This window comes from Pseudophryne corroboree, chromosome 7 (assembly GCF_028390025.1).
Source record: "Pseudophryne corroboree isolate aPseCor3 chromosome 7, aPseCor3.hap2, whole genome shotgun sequence".
Lineage (NCBI taxonomy): Eukaryota > Metazoa > Chordata > Amphibia > Anura > Myobatrachidae > Pseudophryne > Pseudophryne corroboree.
The window spans coordinates 335258547-335278799 of record NC_086450.1 but is presented as its reverse complement, the minus strand read 5'-3'; the positions used below and the strand labels follow the sequence as shown (position 1 = coordinate 335278799).

The following is a 20253-nucleotide window of genomic DNA, read 5'->3' as shown; positions in this document are numbered from 1 at the left end:
CATATCTACCAATCAACCTCTATCTAGCAGTTATCAAGAACATTCTATAAAATGAGAGTAAGAAGCTGATTGGTTTCTATAGGCAACTTCTCCACTTATCTAGTGCTCCACTCTTTAGAAGGCTTGATACATCTCCCCCCCCCCCCCCCCCCCCCCCTTCCCCCCCAACTGCCAATAAGATTTTGGTCTGAATAAATCATTGTGGCACTCCATAGGCACTTGTAAGTCAAAATATTTTCCTCAGGGTCCAAATTGTCTGCTTTCTATGTAACTTTTTGTGTCAGATTTATATTAAGGCGTCAGACTGTAGCTATTACTTTTACTATTTTATGTTTATTTTTAAGCATTATTATTCTGACCATTAATACTCATTTTCTTACTTACCCAGGGAAAATTTATTCGTATCAACTTTGATGTCACTGGCTACATTGTGGGAGCAAACATCGAAACTTGTATCCTTTTCTGCCTGCTGTGGAATGCTGGCGAGTCTAGGCAGCCACTTAGATAAACAGATAGACTCTGTATGTCTAAGTAAGGCAAATATCCACCGGAGAGAGGAAGCTAAACATGCGGAACTGTGGACACTGTTTATAGAGACAGTAAATTCTCCGTTTCTAAAAATCCACATTGCAGTAAACGATCGTGTCCCAACATTTCACTTCAAGAGAGAAAATAGTTTACTCATTTGTTGTGAAATAAATATTTCAATGAGATCACAAAATAGTCTTATAAACACAGAATCCCATGTATTAACGCTTTCACAGTTAGGGCCTAATTCAGACCTGATCGTAACAGCAAATTTGTTAGCAAATGGGCAAAACCATGTGCACTGCAGCAGCCGGGGGCAGATATAACATGTGCAGAGAGAGTTAGATTTGGGGGGGGGGTTCAAATTGAAATCTAAATTGCAGTGTAACAATAAAGCAGCCAGTATTTACCCTGCACAGAAACAATATAACCCACCCAAATTTAACTATCTCTGCCCCCGCTCCCCCCATCCTGCAGTGCACATGGTTTTGCCCATCTGCTGACAAATTTGCTGCTACGATCAGGTCTGAATTAGGCCCTTAGAGCCTGAAATTAAACCCATGATACTTAACTGGAAGCCAGTGTCATTTATATTAAGATGTGTTTGATTTGGTTGATAATACTTTATTAACCATCTCCTGATCACCCATATGTCCCAGGGCCATTTTACTAACTGGATAAAGCATTCAATAGCTTTGACCTGCCAGAACAAGTTCTGTAACAAACATGAAAATAGGAGATAAGAAATTATATCTAGACCCTTGATTTTCTAGAAAGACGAGAGAGCCCTGAATAAAAATGGCCCTCCCTGCACCTCTATATTTCTCCAGAAGTTTGCAGAGCAGGATGGCAACATTTGCATAGGTGCAGATGTTTATATAGGCAGAGGGGAAAGTGGGTGGAGTGTACAGAGGAAAAGGCTACTTTTCACCGAAATACTGTCCCTTACACCATATTATGCCCCACACAGTACTGCCCCTTGCACCATATTAAGCCACCACAGTAATGCCCCGGCACCATATTAAGCCACCACATTAATGCACCTGGCACCATATTAAGCCACCACAGTAACACCCCTGGCACCAGATAGCCTGACTCGCCCAAGAAACGCCACTGAGTGTGCAGATAGAGACAGGGGAGTAACTCCCAGAGGCAGTGGAGATACCTGCCTCCGGGCTCAAAGCCCTGAAGGGGCACCTGCATGTACAGAAGCACTTGTGTGGTTCATACCTGATCCAACTATGACCGCTGCTCTTCCAACAGAGCTCTGTGGTGCAATCAATATCCGTCTAAAAAGTACAACATTTGTGGGGAGTTGGACTACGATGTGAGGTCTGCAGTTTTCCATAGTGCTCCTCCATAATCATTTTCCACCTCTCCACACATGGAGGTGCACTTTCAGTTTTTGAAGGTTGCCCACAAGTGTGGAGCTCATCATCATCATCTTCTCTGTGGTTTAGGGGCACAAGTTCTAAGCAAAAATGTCAAATAAAACTTAAGAATAACCCTAAATATAATGAAATCTGAAATAACTCCAAGTGCTTAATATACCAAACTTAGCTAAGTATAGTGTATATCCTTTTTGATCTTCTCAGAATTTATTAATATAATAAACCATTATAGCATTATTTATACATATTCTGTGTGTGAATGCTTATGGAACCTACTAATGTGATCCTTACCCCTAGCTCAAAATATAAACCTTAATGTCGAGGCCAGAAAAAAGTAAGGTGCCAACATTGCTGAGCTATGTGGGACTTGGTTGTGTAAGGAGGCTATGGCAGATGTTCCTCTTCCGAGCATCACCTGTGCACATAGTTTATATGTGAGCCAGTTGGGTTCTAGTCCTAGCAGGAGGGCTTTTATGCCTGCTCCGGTCTATGGAAATTCATATGCACTGTGGAACAAATAATGGAAGTGCAAAAGATGCATGGGCAATGGGCAAAATTTATAAGGAGCCAGGCCAAACTAAAACATCTCTTAATTAGAGTGAAACCATTGTAATGCACAAGTAGCAGAAGTATGAAACATCCAAACATAGAAGAAATTAGTCGTGTTTGCAGATGAATTCTGGAATTTACTCAGGATGAATAACAGATACCATTTTGTGTGCCTAATCGGAGTTAATTTGATATTTATTAAATATAGTGATCTTTAAAAATGGTTGTCTTTCCCAGTTTGGCTCTTTAATAATGATTTAGATTTGCTTGAAAAATCACGAGCTATCCGGCAAGCAAGGGAGGAGAGGACCTTCCACATCTTCTACTATTTGCTCCAAGGTGCTAAGCCTGCTTGGAAGGGTATGTGAGGACCATTGATGATTTAATGCACATTTAATGCTGAACATCTGTATAGTGCCTGATTTTGTGCAAGAATTAAAAAGCCTTGCATATTCAATATTTTTCCCATCATAACAGCCATGATGAACTTGAAGGTAGTGTCATCAGTCTTACAGCTTGGCACCCACCAGCCAGTCTCTAAAACTTAATGAGAACTGCATTAAGTCTAGTAAACGCCAAATACATGCCATTGTAAAGAAAAAGTTAAATTATCTAAGTTATTACCACTGGGATAATTTAAGTGTTGGCTACTTTACAACTACGGGGCCAATTCAGACGTGGATGATGCTATGGCATCAGTCGCAGACTGAAGCCCGGTGAAGTGTGCACATATATATAGTGTATTATCACCCCATACACCCACAATTGGCAGCCTTACACATAATGACCACAGTAGTTATTCTTACTCCATAATGCCCCCAGTATAGTGCCAGATACATGTAATGCCCAAGCATAGTGCCAGTTACACAAAATGCCCCAGTATAGTACCAGATACATGTAATGACCCCAGCATAGTGCCAGTTACATGTAATGCCCCCATTATAGAGCCAGATACATGTAATGCCACAAGTATAGTGCCAGATATATGTAATGCCCCACGTATAGTGCCAGATACATGTAAACCAGTATAGTGCCAGTTACAGGTAATGCCCCCAGTAGTGCCAGATACATGTAATGACCCCAGTAGGGCCAAATACATGTAATACCCCCAATAGTGCCAGATACACGTAATGACAACAGTAGAGTAGTGCCAAATACATGTAATACCCCCAGTAGCGCCAGATACACGTAATGCCCCCAGTAGTGCCAGTTACATGTAATGCCACCAGTAGTGCCAGATACACATAATGTCCCCAGTAGTGCCAGTTACACCTAAAGCCCTCAGTAGTGTCAGTTACATGTAATGCCCCCAGTAGTTGTTACCACTGCTGGGCTTCTGCTGTCACTGCTGCTGGCCTGTCGCTGCTGCTCGTGTCTGAGGAAAGGGGAGGAAAGCTCAGCGTGTGCCTCTCCTTTTCCTCACTGAAGTCCGGTCTCCGGCAACCATTTGAAATATGGTGCCGGCTTGTGAGTAAATCAAAGCTCACGGTCCAGCACCTATTCAGGAGCCAGTTTGCGAGCTCTGATTGGCTGACAGCCGGCAGCACATTAGAAATGGCCCAGTGCCCCGCACAGCTGCTCACCAGGGATTTCCTCTGTACCCACGTGGGCCACCCTGACCCTGGTTTCAGCAGTAGTCTGCGGCATGCACCTAATAAATAATCTTGTGTGTATTTCTGTGATTGTATTTTCAAGCAGGACCCAAAGTCAATAGCTGTACTATATACTGCGCTCTGTTTCTGTTTTTAGAGCAACTACTACTTGAAGGTTTTGGATATTACACATTTTTCTCCCACGGCTACGTGCCCGTCCCTTCACAGGATGATGCGGACATGTTCCAGGAGACTCTAGAAGCCATGGAGATTATGGGATTCAATGAAGAGGAACAGTTATGTGAGAGATTGTCCTAATGTACTAATCTATAGATTTCTTGTGAACCATTCACTGGATGGGTTCTGGATGATAGAGCGACAGTCAATAAGTCGACACCATGTGGTCGACATGCATTAGGTTGACGGGTACAAAAAGTTGACAGGTGCAAAAGGTTGACAGATGAAAAGTCGACAGGTACAAAAGGTTGACATGACGATGGTCGACATACATATGTTTGACACAAGTATTTTGTTTTTGTTTGTCAAATATTTCATCATTTACCATCCACGTGACTACGATTGGAAATAGTAACCTTGCCGGAAGCATAGCGAGTGCGCAAGGGTCCCTGTTTACACTAGTTTGGCTCACATTTGGTTAAACATACAAAATGACACAAAAAGAAAAAAAGTGTTGCCCATTTTCATGGCGACCTTTTCCCTCTGTTGACCTTTTCTGTGTCAACCACATGGTGTCTACCTATTGATTGTCAAACTATTTATTGTCAATGTTTTACCCCACACCCCACTGGACAGGTTTATAAAATACATCATTCTATGATTACACATTTACCTTATTGCTTAGGTGTGTTATATAATGTAATATTACACTGAGAGGTTCCTACAGTATATTTTGTTAGTCTTTATAATAATTTACATCATAGTCTAACATTAAATATGAGAATAAGCCTGTGCAATATTGGCACACTACATTATATGTGGTCAGTGTCTGACTGACCATTAGGGCAATTGTAGTTCCTCAGCAGCTGATAGAAGCTGACTGCAGAATGTATCAGAAATAGAAAGGCTGCGGCTGCTAAGGTTATACAATATTCTGAGTTAAGCTTAACATAAGAATTTCTAGCAATTATAGTCAGTTACTTCTCTTTGAAGTCTCCAAAATCAGCAATTAAACTAATCTTGTGAATTTGAATCACTCATCCTTAACATCAATGTTGGCATTTTTAATATTGTAGGCATTAACCCCTTCCCTGTCAGTGAAGCCAGTATAGGTGTGCTGGTCTGGAAAATGTGGTAAACTGTTCTGCAGACCTAAATTAGCAAAAGGGGCTCATTAGACAGATTTATTGAAAGGTCCCAAACGGCGTAAAACATAGGCAAAGCTGCCTTATGCTGGAGTATAGGGCTCTTCTGCCTATGGAGCGCCTCTTTTATTTTAACACAGGGAAATGAAACTAAAGTTGCAGCCGCAGCCCCTGTGAGGAATGCCAGGGAGGGACTGACTGTGGACCGTATTTCAGCACTGCTGCATAGGCAGAAGGGACCTATACTCCACCAGCGTACAGCTGCACATTGGGAAAGGCCTCCTTCAGTTTGTTCCCATTTTCTGCAAAAGAGAGATTGGTTGTAGTCCGTACCAGGATAAAAGTTGCTGGATTTCAGCCCTGGTCTGTAGCCCAGGCGTTTCTGTTGATTTAAGAGCGGTGTCAGCCATTCCATTGTAAAGATGGTTTGTACACGGCTGCGGAGATTTGGAGAGCAAAGATAGAGGGGAAAAGAAACCTTTACGTGTCTGCATAACAAAAGTTTACATGTAAGCAAAAGTAAGCATCCATTGCCCTTATGGATATCACAGGGTGTGATTGTTCCTATTACTAGGTACACACTACTATCAGGACTTTGGGTGGAGGAGAAATCACAGTATTCTACCTATTACATCACGGAGGAGACTGTTCTTGATTCAAAAAAAATAAATAGAGGCGATTTTACTCTGCCATTGCGATCAGTTCAGTCAGTTTCGTTCCTGGTTTGACGTCACAAACACACCCAGCGTTCGCCCAGACATTCCCCCGTTTCTCCAGCCACTCCCACGTTTTTCCCAGAAACGGTAGCGTTTTTTCACACACACCCATAAAACGGCCAGTTTCCGCCCAGAAACACCCACTTCCTGTCAATCACACTCCGATCACCAGAACGAAGAAAAAACCTCGTAATGCCGTGAGTAAAATACCTAACTGCATAGCAAATTTACTTGGCGCAGTCGCACTGCGGACGTTGCGCATGCGCGTTAGCGACTAATCGCTCCGTTGCAAAAAAAAATAACGAGCGAACAACTCGGAATGACCCCCTTTGTTCAGTTTTTGCAGGGAACGTATGCTAAGCATAGTTTTATGTTCTCTCATGTACAAGCTCTGAGCAAAGGGCCTCATATGACCTTGTATACACAAAACCAATGGTTTACGTACAAATCCAATGGTTTGGGCTCTGCGCACGTGCAAAATAGCTACTGCGTGATAGCTCGCAGTCCTTCCTTAGCCAAAGCATGACTGGCATGATGCGATGTTTGGTGGGTGGCGACCAGGACCGTGGGTCTGCGTAGATGGATGCAGACTCTCTGGACACAGCGGAGGGGTTCTGATGGCCAGTCTGAGTAAGCTTACCGAGACTGAATGAGGACTGTGAGGGTCATTCCGAGTTGATCACTCGCTAGCTATTTTTCGCAGCGCTGCAAACAGATAGTCGCTGCCTAAAGGGGAGTGTATTTTAGACTTGCAAGTGTGCAGTTTCTGAGTAGCTCTAAACTTACTCAGCCCTTGCGATTACTTCACCCTGTCCGGGGCCGGAATTGATGTCAGACGCCCTGCAAACGCTTTGACATGCCGCGTTTTTCCAAACACTCAGAGAAAACGGTCAGTTGACACTCACAAACGCCCTCTTCCTGTCAATCTCCTTGCGATCCACTGTGCGAATGGATTCTTCGTAAAATCCATCGCTCAGCAACGATCCGCTTTGTACCCGTATGACGTGCCTGCGCATTGCAGTGCATATGCATGCGCAGTTCTGATCTGATCGCAGCACAGCGAAAAATCCTAGTGTGTGATCAGGTCGGAATGATCCCCCGTGACGGGTTGCGATGGTAATTTGGTCGCAGCACTCATATCGCACATGTTGACAGGAGACATCTATTTCCTACAGACGCCTTGTGGGGAAATATTGAGCTCTTCAAGTAGACCTTAGCTTCACAAAAAAGCCAGATCAAGTTGTGGGAACATCTGTCATGTATGTGATGGTTTAACAACTGGACTATAGGGGTCAATGTGGCATGACTTCAATGTAAGCCAACCGTTGAATAGATTTCCCATTGATCATGAACTGCATGTGCAGAGCTGGCCCTGTGATCACATTGTAATAATGCAAATGTCTCTGTCTGATTAATAGGCAGAGGCGTTTGGGGGAGAGGGATGGGGGCGGCCAGCGTTGCCAGAAACAGGGGCCTGTTGCTCCCGTTTTCCGGTAGTGGAGAGGCCAAGGACTGTGTCCCAGATGCAGTTTCCATGGCCTCGCAAGTCCCACTGTGACTGCTAGTCTGTGTACGCTCAGGCTTACTCTGCCTGCAGTCGCAGGTGAACATCGAGACCATTGGTTGCGATGTTCATACAGAACTGTGATCACATCGCAGTGTACAGATCGCAAATGCAGGAAGAAAGTGCTATGTACCTCCTCCTGCATTTGGATTGCTAAGGATTGCGTTTGCAGCAGCTTTGCAAATGCAATCCTTACTGAATCAGGCCCAACATGCTGTATATCTCATTCTTCTATCACAGGCCTGGCCAACCTGTGGCTCTCCAGATGTTGTGAAACTACACATCCCAGCATGCCCTGCCACAGTTTTAGCCTTCCCTAATAGCAAAACTGCGGCAAAGCATGATGGGACTTGTAGTTTTACAACAGCTGGAGAGCCACAGGTTGGCCAGGCCTGTTCTATCACATGCTGTTAAACAGAGTATACAGTGCTTCTTAACTTCAAAAAGAAATTCTCACTCTAGATTATTGACTTAATGTTCTGAAGATAAACATAATAAATTATAAAGTTGCACCCCTCAAATGGTGCTAAGTTTTTAGAACAAAATGGCGGTGTATGTGGTGACGCACAGGTATGATTCTGTTGAAACAAAATGATTGAAATGAAATGGTGGGGTGGAATGGAAGCATTTTAGGGCCATTTCCTGTTTTGCAGAAGGGCGCAGCCATTTTCACTCCACAAATAAAACACTTGATATTTGCACCAGGTCACAGCTGACAGAGATCGGGTCTTATCCCACACTATAAGTGGATAATAAAGAGAGGTCAGCACAGGGGTGTTTTAAGAGAGGTGGAGACGTGTGCAGCCTCCTCCGTCCAGGCCCCCTCCTCTCTAGCTGCCAGCTGTAGAGTCTAGGCACCAGGGGCCTAGACTGTAATATGCATGCGCAGAACGCTGGATAAAAATGATGCGTTGGCCATTTCCCCAGCGATTTCTTTATTGCACATGCTCAAAGCGTTGGGAAAATGGCTGCCGCGACATTTTCCAGGTGATGATTTGTGCTCTCTCTGCCATCGATGGGGGACTTTGGAGAGGTGAGTATCACAGAAATTGGTGCAGCGTGTGTGGTGGGGGCCCGTGTGCACCGCACGCACTGCAACCATTATAAACATGGCAGTGGGTCAGTCGTTCCCATACTCCTATGATTTAAATGAGGCTTAACCTTTATTTTAGATGGAAAATGCAAAAACATATTTTATGTAATTAAAGGGGTGATTCTAACGTGGTAGTAGGATGGTCATTTATAAGGCTTTTGAATACGTCACCTCTTCCGAATTTTGTGTTGAAACCTTGCCGTGTGCAGCGCTGCCTCACCATCTACAATAGGTACATGAGTGCACAATGTTACAGCTTCCCGGTGTGCATACACTGTAGTTTGTAAATGAGATCCACTGTCTTTTGGTGGATTCCCGACACCTGAACTATACTGATGGAACCTGATGGTAAAATTGTGTCCTCTGATTACAACCTCTCTTTTTTCCCATCATGACAGCCATGATGAAGGTAGTGTCATCAGTCTTACAGCTTGGTAACATTGTCTTCAAGAAAGAAAGGAATACTGACCAGGCGTCTATGCCAGATGACACAGGTATGGTGATACAATCAATCCGTTCTCGTGATGGGGATTATTATTGTACTGTATCTCTTATGTAGCTTTGTTTTCCTTTTAATGAGATATAGGCAATAATTTCATTGTGGTGAATTTAACTGCACTCAAAAATGAAAGCAAAAGACATACAGTAACATTTATGTCTGCTTACAAATATGGTGTACAATGCCAAGGCCACCGGGTTTATATCCTCCACATTCGCTCGGCCTCCTCTAGCCCCAATATAAAGATATCAGTAAATCAATATAACCGAGACTGGTGGCGATATTAGGTGAAGGTAAGACTTGCGAATAGCAAACAGATGGAGCTAATTATAAGTATGGTAATGAATATTGTAAATTGGCCGCGGACATCATGGACCCCTAGTCTTACAACTGCATTTGGAAACCTATCTCATGTGCATTGTTAAAAATCCAGCTTTGTGTATATCAGATTTGTTTGAAAATACATAACCTTTTCAATTGACCTATTCACTAAACTACCTGATATGGTTCTTGGACTTTAGCTGCTCAGAAATGTTGTCATCTCATGGGGATCAATGTGACAGATTTTACAAGAGCCATCCTTACCCCTCGTATCAAAGTGGGAAGAGATCTTGTGCAGAAAGCCCAAACAAAAGAACAAGTAAGTCTGCATATATTCTTTTCATCTTTGAGTTGTATATATAGCTAATCCTCTATAATAAAAGGTTAACGCTGCTCCTCACCTCTGTGGGGGAATTCAAGTGTCGTGCACAACACAGCCGCCGCCTCTGACATTGCTGTTATCTTGTTCCGGCATTTTGACGGGCTGATAACTAGTCAGGAAAAAAATAGCGCAAGCAGAAAGTAGGACCAACTTTAAATGGATGAAGACTAACACTGAATTGGAGTAAAGTAAAGTAGAGTTGGGACAGCAAGGCATAAAGAAGTGGGAGGATGGAGTTAAATGTAGCAGATATCGATCTATGTGATCTGTGTCCCTGCTCAACCCTCTTAGCAGTGTGTCAATGATAAGAGTAATTAATGCACTGTGACAAACCGTTATTGTTAAAAGGAGGGAAAATTGAAGATCTTGGTTGTAACTTGTAAGGCACAGTGCTTATGATCCATCCATAGCCACACAATCCCTGTTGATAAATGTTTGGTCCAAAGAGAACTGTCCCAGACAACTTGGTATCTTTGGGACAGTTATCTTTGGCCTAAACTTTTATTTATTAACAGTTCTCTAATACTGAACTACTTGACTATGCCATGTCCCAAATTGCTCCCTGATTTGGATGACAGAGATCTCCTTATTGATCGTATTCACCGCCTTCCGTGGCCCAGATCCATATCCTGTCCCCTACATAGAGACCCTCTTCTCCATATTAGTTTTTTCCCACTGAAAAGAAAATATTCCAGGCTGCCCAGATGGCTGGTGGCACTCACCTTTTGGGAGGCCTTTAACGTTTTCCCAATTTCCCAGCTGTTACCATCACCAAATGTAGAGCTTTGTCTTCTATCACTGTGGTATTTCGTGCCCGAGAGATTCCTTTATGGTGCGGTTTTCCTGTGAAATTCTTTGTTCAATATATTTTCCTCTTTATTTTCCAAGTGAGCGTTAAATACTTTAAATTTAGTGTTGCTTTTTTAGTTTTTGTTTCACGATGCAGTTTCATTTCTCTGTGTTTCAACATGGTTGGAGCATGGGTAATGGCGTTAGTGCCACTCCCCCAATTTCTTTGTTTTACTGCACTGTTTCCCTGCAGTGACTACACTGGCCCAAAGTACTGGGCCATTTTGGTTCTCCTCATCCACATTCTTTTTTCTTTTGCGGCCCTTCCCTCCATCTCTTTTTCACAGGAATCTTGTACTCTTTGTTCCGTTCTTGTATTACCTTTATGCTAGTTTATTATGTTTAACATTATAGCTTATGGCATTGGTGACTTCCCTGTTTATTTACTTCTATGGTTCAGATTTTTGTATTGAATGTAATGAGTTGAACTCCCCTAAAAAGCGTAGATTAGCCCTTTCCACTTTCCATAAACATAGTGCAGATCTGAGAGTTCCGAGATTGTGTGACCTCCGTTATCCATTAGGTTATTTTGCTAACAGCCCATTTAAACACAATGGCGTTGCCATTCTTTTTCATACTAATGTGTCCTATATTTTAAAGTTGAAGATAAAACTGCTCTCTTATTCTCACTGGTCTCATGGAGGACTTGGGGGCATAGCCATTTAAATGGGAGCCCAGCTTTAGCACCAATATATCCAATCTCCGTCTCTGCTTAAAGATCTTAAGGAGTGGAATAAACTCCGTCCCTGCATAAAGAACTTTATTTCTGTCAGAAGTACATTTCAAAAACTGCTCCTGTCCTATATTAAAGTTGCTCTTAAGAAATTGTGACCGAAGTTTTAATCTGCTGGTAATAGGGAGGAAGAGGTTATTGGCATGAAAATTGAGGGTCCGCCAAGCTTGTTTTATTCTGTGTTCCGCAAGAACCAAGGGGGAGATGTATTATAATGGCATGGATCGTGATGCTATAGCACTTGATTTGCTTCTTTATTGAGGAGAAGCAGGATGCTACATTGACAAGATGACAAGATGCATTGTCTGACATACCCCATCTGAGCACACAGCGCATCAGCTTAGTGCTGATGCACTGTGTCTCCCAGCTTGGTTTGCTATGCTGGCCATGCGCAAGATCTCGTTATTATCAGGAGACTCCTGTGCAGCCCGGAGCCGGCGCCCGCAACAGTCAGGGACCTCGCTGTCCTTGCTGTGGTGTATAGACAGTGACACCTGCAGCTGTCAAAATCGATAGCAGCAGATGCCGAAACAGTCACTGCCTCCGGTGTTTTCCCCCAGAGATGCTAGAGGTTGTTACCCTCCCTAAACCATGTAAAGATCCTGGAGAATGTAAATACGATCACCCTATCGCCCGCTTGAATGGTGATATTAAGTTGTATGCTAACTTAATAGTTAATCACCTTTGTCCCTTTCCTCCTTCTTTAATTCACCCTGACCATGTGGGGTTCGTGTCAGGCCTCAGACAATACACATTAGTCTTTGACTTAATTTATTCTGTCTTGGCATCGAGGACGGTCATTGTTTGGCTCTCCCTTGACCCAGAGAAATCTTTTGATATGCTACATTAGTTATATATGAGTCATGTTCTTTCTGTTTTTGGAAGACCAAATTTTTCTTCCATATTGGAGCTATATAGCGCTCCTTCTGCTTGGGTGCTTTGGTAATGGTTTTCTCTCTAATGAGTTCCCCATTGTTAATGGTACTAGAAAGGAGTGTCCTCTCTCTCTCCCTAAATGTATGTTATTTAGCGATTTAACCCCTGACTGCTACAATTCATGTTAATGCTAGTGTTCCAGATGTGACCATTGAGACCATTCACAAAGTCTGGCTGTTTGCGGATGATGTTTTTATTGCTAAGGAGCCTCTGACCTCATTGCCATGTTTATATTAGTTGCTGGATGGTTACAGTGAGGCATCCTTCTATAAGGTGAACATCAGGTGCTTTACCTATTAATCTCCCAGAGGCTAGTCTTGCTCTGTACTAAGTATCCACATAATGGCCAAACAACTTCTGTTTTGTATTTAGCATCCAGATTCCATGTACTATTTCTATGGAATTGTTGATTAGATATTGTCTCTTGTCCAATCTTGGTATTTTATGAAGAATCTTGGCTCTTTCCCAAACAGTTCTCTTGCGTGTAAACAGACTTTGCAATTGAGGCAAAAAGATAGGTAGATAGATAGATAGATAGATAGATAGATAGATAGATGGATTTTACACTTCTTGGAACATATAAATCTTTTGTTTGTCTCAGTCTTACCGTAACACTTCTCTCGCATACAGGCTGACTTTGCAATTGAAGCTTTAGCTAAAGCCACCTATGAGCGTCTTTTCCTGTGGTTGCTGAGTCGGGTGAATAAAGCTCTCGATAAGACCAAGCGACAAGGAGCCTCTTTCCTGGGTATTCTAGACATTGCTGGATTTGAGATATTTGAGGTAGGTAAAGTAGGTAATAATAGCTGAGTTCATATTCCGCTTTGTGTATAATATGCGGACATTCCGAGTAGGTTCTGTAAATGTGCTCAGTTTCCTTCACTGAAGATTATTCAATGTTAACACACCTAATACACATGAAAGTGATTACATTAATAAGCACTGATTATAAGTAATGACATCACTAAGCAGATATTCTGTATAGGGAGATGTATCAAGCCTTGGAGGGAATAAAGTAGAGCAATTGCCTAAAGCAGCCAATCAGCTCCTGTCATTTTAAAGACTGTGCTAGACAAATGAGAGTTAGAAAGCGATTGCTTTGAGCAGCTGCTTCACTTTATCTCTCTCAAAGGTTTATGCATCTCCCCCTATTAATTATAGTTTAAAAACATGTTTTTATTCTCTTATGTATTATGACATGGGTTCGGGACTAATAAAGAACACTCTACCAGGCTTTGGCTGTTGGTAATAGGCATTCTGAAAGCAATCCAATGATATTTCATGGGATATGTAACTATATGACATCATTATTTTACCTTTACCATCTGTAACTTTATTTTCATCAATTTATAGGTTAACTCATTTGAGCAGCTGTGTATCAACTACACTAATGAAAAACTCCAGCAGCTGTTTAATCATACCATGTTTATTCTGGAGCAAGAAGAATACCAAAGAGAGGGCATTGAGTGGAACTTCATTGACTTTGGCCTGGATCTGCAGCCTTGCATAGAACTAATTGAAAGGCCTGTAAGTAATTATATCAAATATATTTAAAAAAATTAGTTTTAGGTTTAAAAGATTACAATGATGCTAATGACTGGTAAATGCTCTATCTATTCTTAGAATAACCCACCTGGTGTATTGGCTCTTCTTGATGAAGAGTGTTGGTTCCCCAAAGCCACTGATGTCTCTTTTGTGGAGAAACTGATCCAGGAACAAGGAAACCACATTAAGTTCCAAAAACCCAAGCAACTGAAGGATAAAACCATCTTCACTCTTGTTCACTATGCAGGAAAGGTGTGTAAGCTGTTTTGTTTTAGGACTGTGACAAAAAGTTTGCCTGTTACCTGTTTAAAAATATGTTTCAAAACTGGACGACTAAGTGGTTCATATACTAAAGGGTGGTTTGTCTAAACCACTTATTCTTGCCCATTTTTCTGGAGGTCTTTAAACAGCTGGATTTACTTAAGGTAAAGTCACAGGGCACATGGTTATTAACTTATTCTAAATCCTAATAGACTGTGATAGATAAGCAGTTGGATTTACTTAAGGTAAAGCAGGCGCACTTGCTGCTGAGTAGTTAATTGGCTTTACCCCAGGAGCCCTGCTGACACCTGCTGTAGGGGACAGGATGGCGCTGCAGCAAGTGACGGTGCACCCGTCGCTGCTTCTGGACTGTGAGATGGGACCCACCAGTGAACGCCGATTCTGAATGCTGCAGGTGGCTGAAACTCGTGAGTCTGACCCTGACCAACTGGCCATTGTCACACAGCATTCACTGTGGGCTCCGGTCCCTGTAGACTGGCTGGGAGCGCTATCTATAACTCTGAAAGTTGTGTGTGGTTATGGTGCCTGCCATATTCCGAAGACTAAATTACCTACTGCCCATTTTGGCTGCAATTTTTACTACGATTGCAGTGCCTGACGCTAGAATCCGCAAAGGTAAGTATTCAAATACGGGTGCAGTGTGCGCGGTGTGGGCACCCCCCGGACCACCACATTGCACCCATTAAAGAAACACCAATGTGTAAATATATATATTTATATATATATATATATATATATTCACACACACACACACACACACACACACACACACGCACCATATTTGTGTTCCTTTTTTTTTTTAATAGGGGAGCACCAAACTCCAACATGCCTCCGGGCGACTGGGATGAACTTATGCCCCTGCTCTAAGCCGCAGACAGACTACACTTATCAATAGTTTGGTCATTTGAGAGAGCAGCCTCCAAACCACTGATTAGTAGATCCACCGGTTTGGAGATCAAAACTGATAGCGATGGTGGTGATTTCAAACCGCCGCTAAACTTGACTATTAGTAAATTTCCCCTTAAGTGCAACTTCGATAAAGGAACATGTGTAGTAGATGCTTTAAACATTTACTACAGAGGTGAAACATATTCTTGCTTCCAAAAGGTGGACTATGATGCCACGTCTTGGCTAACCAAAAACATGGACCCCCTGAATGACAACGTTACATCATTACTGAACCAGTCATCAGACAAATTTGTTGGAGATCTGTGGAAAGATGGTAAAAAACTCTTGTTTTCTGTATGTTTGTAGAATGATTAGCTAATATATAATATAAAGCTGAACAGGTTGATTTTTTCGAAAGTGTTTTTCCTACTGATTTTATGATTCTTTTATCCAGTCACAGAATATTTGTGCATCTTGATGGGGCAACCACATAATAAAATTGTTTTTTGTTATAGTTCTTTAAATATTGCAATTGCATTATGTACTAAAGACCCATATAAATAATTTTGTCTTTTTAAACTACAACAACATGTATATAACATCTTTACCATGTGTTGTGTAATTCTAGTTGACCGTATTGTGGGGCTAGATCAGATGGCAAAAATGACAGAAAGTTCCCTACCAAGTGCATCAAAGACCAAAAAGGGCATGTTCCGTACTGTGGGCCAACTCTACAAGGAGCAATTAGCCAAACTGATGACAACCCTGAGGAACACAAGTCCCAACTTTGTCCGTTGTATCATTCCAAATCATGAGAAACGGGTAAAAGCCATTTATACGTGCTTTGGAAGCTGTGTGAATGAATGTATGTCTGTGTCCTTTAATTATTCATCAAACATTCAGGAAGAAAGTTGTAGGCCAGATACAGTTTAAATGTGGCACTCCAACAGGTTACCTACAGCTCTTCTGGGACCTGTAGTTCTACAGCAGTTGGTGAACTAAGTTGCCAAATATTACATCTGTTTATTCATTTTATATATGATATTAGAAACTTCAAACTTACTGTCAACATTGTGTCCTGTTACAACACTTTAGGGTTTTAATGTTGTGTGTGTAGGTTGCATAGGTTCAAATTTACACAATGTATGCAATTCCATACAGTAGCTAATTGGTTCCTGAGGGTTTTAAATGATGCTGTGCCATTTTCTTATTTGCGCCATGGTTACAAAGCAACAAGTAAACTTAATTTATTATGATGTGTAAAATGAGTAAAGTCTACAATACACATTGGGGGTAATTCAGACCTGATCGTAGCTGCAAATGTGTTAGCAGTTGGGCAAAACCATGGGCCCAATTCAGACCTGATTGCTCGCTAGCAATTTTTTGCAGCGCTGCGATCAGATAGTTGCCACCTACAGGGGTGTGTATTTTAGCTGTGCAAGTGTGCGATCGCATGTGCAGCCGGGCGGTACAAAAAATATTTGTGCAGTTTCTGAGTTGAGCAGAACTTGCTCAGCCACTGCGATCACTTCAGCCTGTCCGGGAACGGAATTGACGTCGGACTCCGTCCTGCAAACGCTTGGACGCGCCTGCATTTTTCCAACCACTCCCAGAAAATGGTCAGTTGCCACCCACAAACACCTTCTTCCTGTCAATCTCCTTGCGATCGGCTGTGCAAATGGATTCTTTGTTAAAACCATCGTACAGCAACGATCCGCTTTGTACCCGTGCGACGCGCATGCACATTGCGGTGCATATGCATGCGCAGTTCTGACCTGATCGCACTGCTGCACAAAAAGCTAGCGTGCGATCAGGTCTGAATGACCCCCCATGTGCACTGCAGGTGTGGCAGATATAACGTGCAGAGATAGTTAGACTTGGGTGGGTTATATTGTTTCTGTGCAGGGTAAATACTGGCTGCTTTATTTTTACACTGCAATTTAGATTTCAATTTGAACACACCCCACCCAAATCTAACTCTCTCTGTACATGTTATATCTGCCTTCCCTGTAGTGCACATGGGGGGTAATTCCGAGTTGATCGCGGCATCAGTTTTGTTAGCAGTTGGGCAAAACCATGTGCACTGCAGGGGGGGGCAGATATAACATCTGCCCCCCCCCCCCTGCAGTGCACATGGTTTTGCCCAACTACTAACAAATTTGCTGCTGCGATCAACTCTGAATTAGTCCCATGGTTTTGCCCAACTGCTAACAAATTTGCTGCTACGATCAGGTCTGAATTACCCCCATTGTTCCTAATTCAGAGATATACGCTATGCGGATGTTTTTGCAATCGAGCGATTATCGACAGATTGCACATGTGCTGTGATCGCACTGCGCATGCGCAAAGGTACCTTTGCGATTGCGCTCGCAATGAGCATTCAGTCGCAAAATGATCAACAGGAAATGACCGTTTGGGGGTGGTAACATGGTGTTAGTGGGCAGTGGTTGTAAAAATGCAGGCGTGTCATGGCCGTTTACGGGGCGTGTATGTGATGTCAGCTGCAATCTCCTGCATACAAAAACATGCGATTGGTGCAGAATTGAGCACAAGTGAGTTTTGAGGAAGGATGGTGCGTGTTATCACCCTGCGCATACTCTGAAGCTGAGCATACTGTATGTAAGTACCGCAGTACAGAGTCCAGCGCAGCTGAAGGGGCGTAACTGGGTGCTAACAGGCCCCTTGCATGTAGGCTAAGCTTAGCGAGGTTGTGTTGAGGACGTGTCAATGGAATGGGCTATACAGAATCATGTATACATGCACCAGCCAGAGCCTTGGTGTAAAAAATCTGTCCGAAGACAGGCGCGTACATACCAAAGCTCTGGCTGTTGCATGTGTGCACAGATAATGATATGGATAGAGGCAGTTTGGCCACAAAGATGCTTGTGAATATACTCACTGAGTAATAAAGGGGGGAATTCAGTCAATTTACAGCGGCTAATTGACAAACCCCCCCCCTCCGGGACTATTCAATTGTCCACGAAGCCGTCACTGATCGGGGATTTGTTATTCACCTGCCTGAGGCACATGAAAAAAACAACCTGATAATCACCCCAATTTGCCTCTTTTTCGCGGCTGCGATCATGAAAACACATACTGTAGGTCCGTGAACTTATCAATGTCAAAATTTTCAGGTGCAAAAAACGGGAAATTATTGAATTGTGCAGAAAAAAAATGTGAAAAATCTTAAAAATATCACAAAAAAACCTGTTTTTTTTGCGCATGGAATTTTTTGGGGGCTAGTTGAATTCCCCTCCTATGCCCACAATACTGGTGCAGTTATTTTTGACTTGCGCTCAATTCTGCATTGGCCCCAGCATGCATATCACAGCTAGAACACGTGTAGATGCCGGATTTGGGTACAGATATTTCTTGCTGAGATGTCTCAAATATTACAATGTTCTACTTGTCTCTTTAGTCAGGAAAACTTGATGCCAATCTGGTATTGGAACAGTTGAGGTGTAATGGTGTCTTGGAAGGCATAAGAATTTGCCGTCAAGGATTCCCTAACAGAATTGTTTTCCAGGAGTTCCGTCAAAGGTAATTAGTAAATCAGACTTTTTTTTTTTTTTTAACGATGAGGATATAGTTTTGAATACTAGTGTCAATAGACTAGGAAATAAAGGTATAAAAAAATAACAGACAAGACTATCAGCATGTTGGAAAGGGCACAGGATATAACTGGGGCGGCACTCGATATCCTGGCTGTCAGGATCCCGGAGCTCTGCATACCGGCACCGGAATCCCGACAACTATTCTCCCTAATGGGGTGTCCACGACACTCCTGGAGGAAGAGGGTCTCTTTTGCGTTCACCCCACTGCCGGCATTCCGGCGGTTGGGATCCCGGTGCCGGTATATCGTAGTACACCCGATATGAACAAATGAGTACATTATATACATCTGACGTTTGCAGAGGTGGCTAACAATTACTGTCTGCCAATTACAAACTTTCCTAGCCACAGTCTGGTTGGAGTTACAGTATGTTGTAGTATATACACCACCAGATACAGCACCACTGCCAGACTTCTATAATATTAATAATATATAATAAATCAGTAATAACATACTTCAGGTGTAACAGATACTTTACTAGAATACATGCAGTATTAAAATATAATTTTGTATAATTTCAGCATAGTGTTCTAGTTAACAGAAAGACTACTTATAACAGGTTAAGTATCCCATATCTAAATTGCTTGGGACCAGAGGTATTTTTGATATCAGATTTTTTCCGTATTTTGGAATAATTGCATACCATAGTGAGATATCATAGCGATGGGATCCACATCTAAGCACAGAATGTATTTATGTTTCATCTACACTTTATACGGGTGGTCTTCAGTATGCCGGCTGTCGGGATCCCGGCGCACAGTATACCGGCGCCGGAATCCCGACAGCCGGCATACCGACACTTATTCTCCCTCATGGGGGTCTACGACCCCCCTGGAGGGAGAATAAAACAGCGTGGCGCGTGTAGCGCGCCACCGTGCCCGCAGCGTGGCGAGCGCAGCGAGTCCGCAAGGAGCTCATTTGCGCTCGCCACACTGTCGGTAAGCCGACGGTCGGGCTCCCGGCGCCGGTATGCTGGTCGCCGGAAACACGACCGCAGGCCAATCATACTACACCCCTTATACACACTGCCTGAAGGTGATTTAATACAATATTTTTAATAACCTTGTGTATTAAACAAAGTTTGTGTACATTGAGCCATCCGAAAACAAAGATTCACTATCTCAGTCTCACTAAAAAAAAAATCTGTATTTCGGAATATTCCGTATTTCAGAATATTTGGATATGGGATACTCAACCTGTATTAATGTTTAATACTAGGGAGTTTCGGACTATATGTATTGAATAACTGCCACACTATGATAAAACAAATAATAGTAATATACAATGAGATGTAACATTAATTGGTTCTGCATTGCAGATATGAAATCCTTGCTGCTGGTTCTATCCCAAAAGGCTTTATGGATGGTAAACAGGCCTGTGTTATCATGGTAAGTATGAAACCTAAAGCAATAGTGCTAAAACCCCTTTTAAAATGTGCACACAGACTTTT

The 20253-nt window shown here is 42.6% G+C and overlaps 1 protein-coding gene across 7 annotated transcripts in view; it reads left to right on the top strand.

The window, feature by feature from the left end:
* Positions 1 to 20253, top strand: part of MYH11 (myosin heavy chain 11) — a 281015-nt gene that overhangs the window by 226911 nt on the left and 33851 nt on the right. For all 7 annotated transcript variants that reach the window (XM_063934369.1, XM_063934371.1, XM_063934372.1 and 4 more), the window contains 12 exons: positions 389 to 452; positions 2730 to 2828; positions 4218 to 4361; positions 9154 to 9249; positions 9776 to 9894; positions 13106 to 13258; positions 13829 to 14002; positions 14099 to 14272; positions 15410 to 15524; positions 15819 to 16012; positions 18609 to 18730; positions 20122 to 20191. In XM_063934369.1, the coding sequence (XP_063790439.1) occupies positions 389 to 452; positions 2730 to 2828; positions 4218 to 4361; positions 9154 to 9249; positions 9776 to 9894; positions 13106 to 13258; positions 13829 to 14002; positions 14099 to 14272; positions 15410 to 15524; positions 15819 to 16012; positions 18609 to 18730; positions 20122 to 20191 (1524 nt within the window). The remainder of the gene's footprint in view (positions 1 to 388; positions 453 to 2729; positions 2829 to 4217; positions 4362 to 9153; positions 9250 to 9775; positions 9895 to 13105; positions 13259 to 13828; positions 14003 to 14098; positions 14273 to 15409; positions 15525 to 15818; positions 16013 to 18608; positions 18731 to 20121; positions 20192 to 20253) is intronic.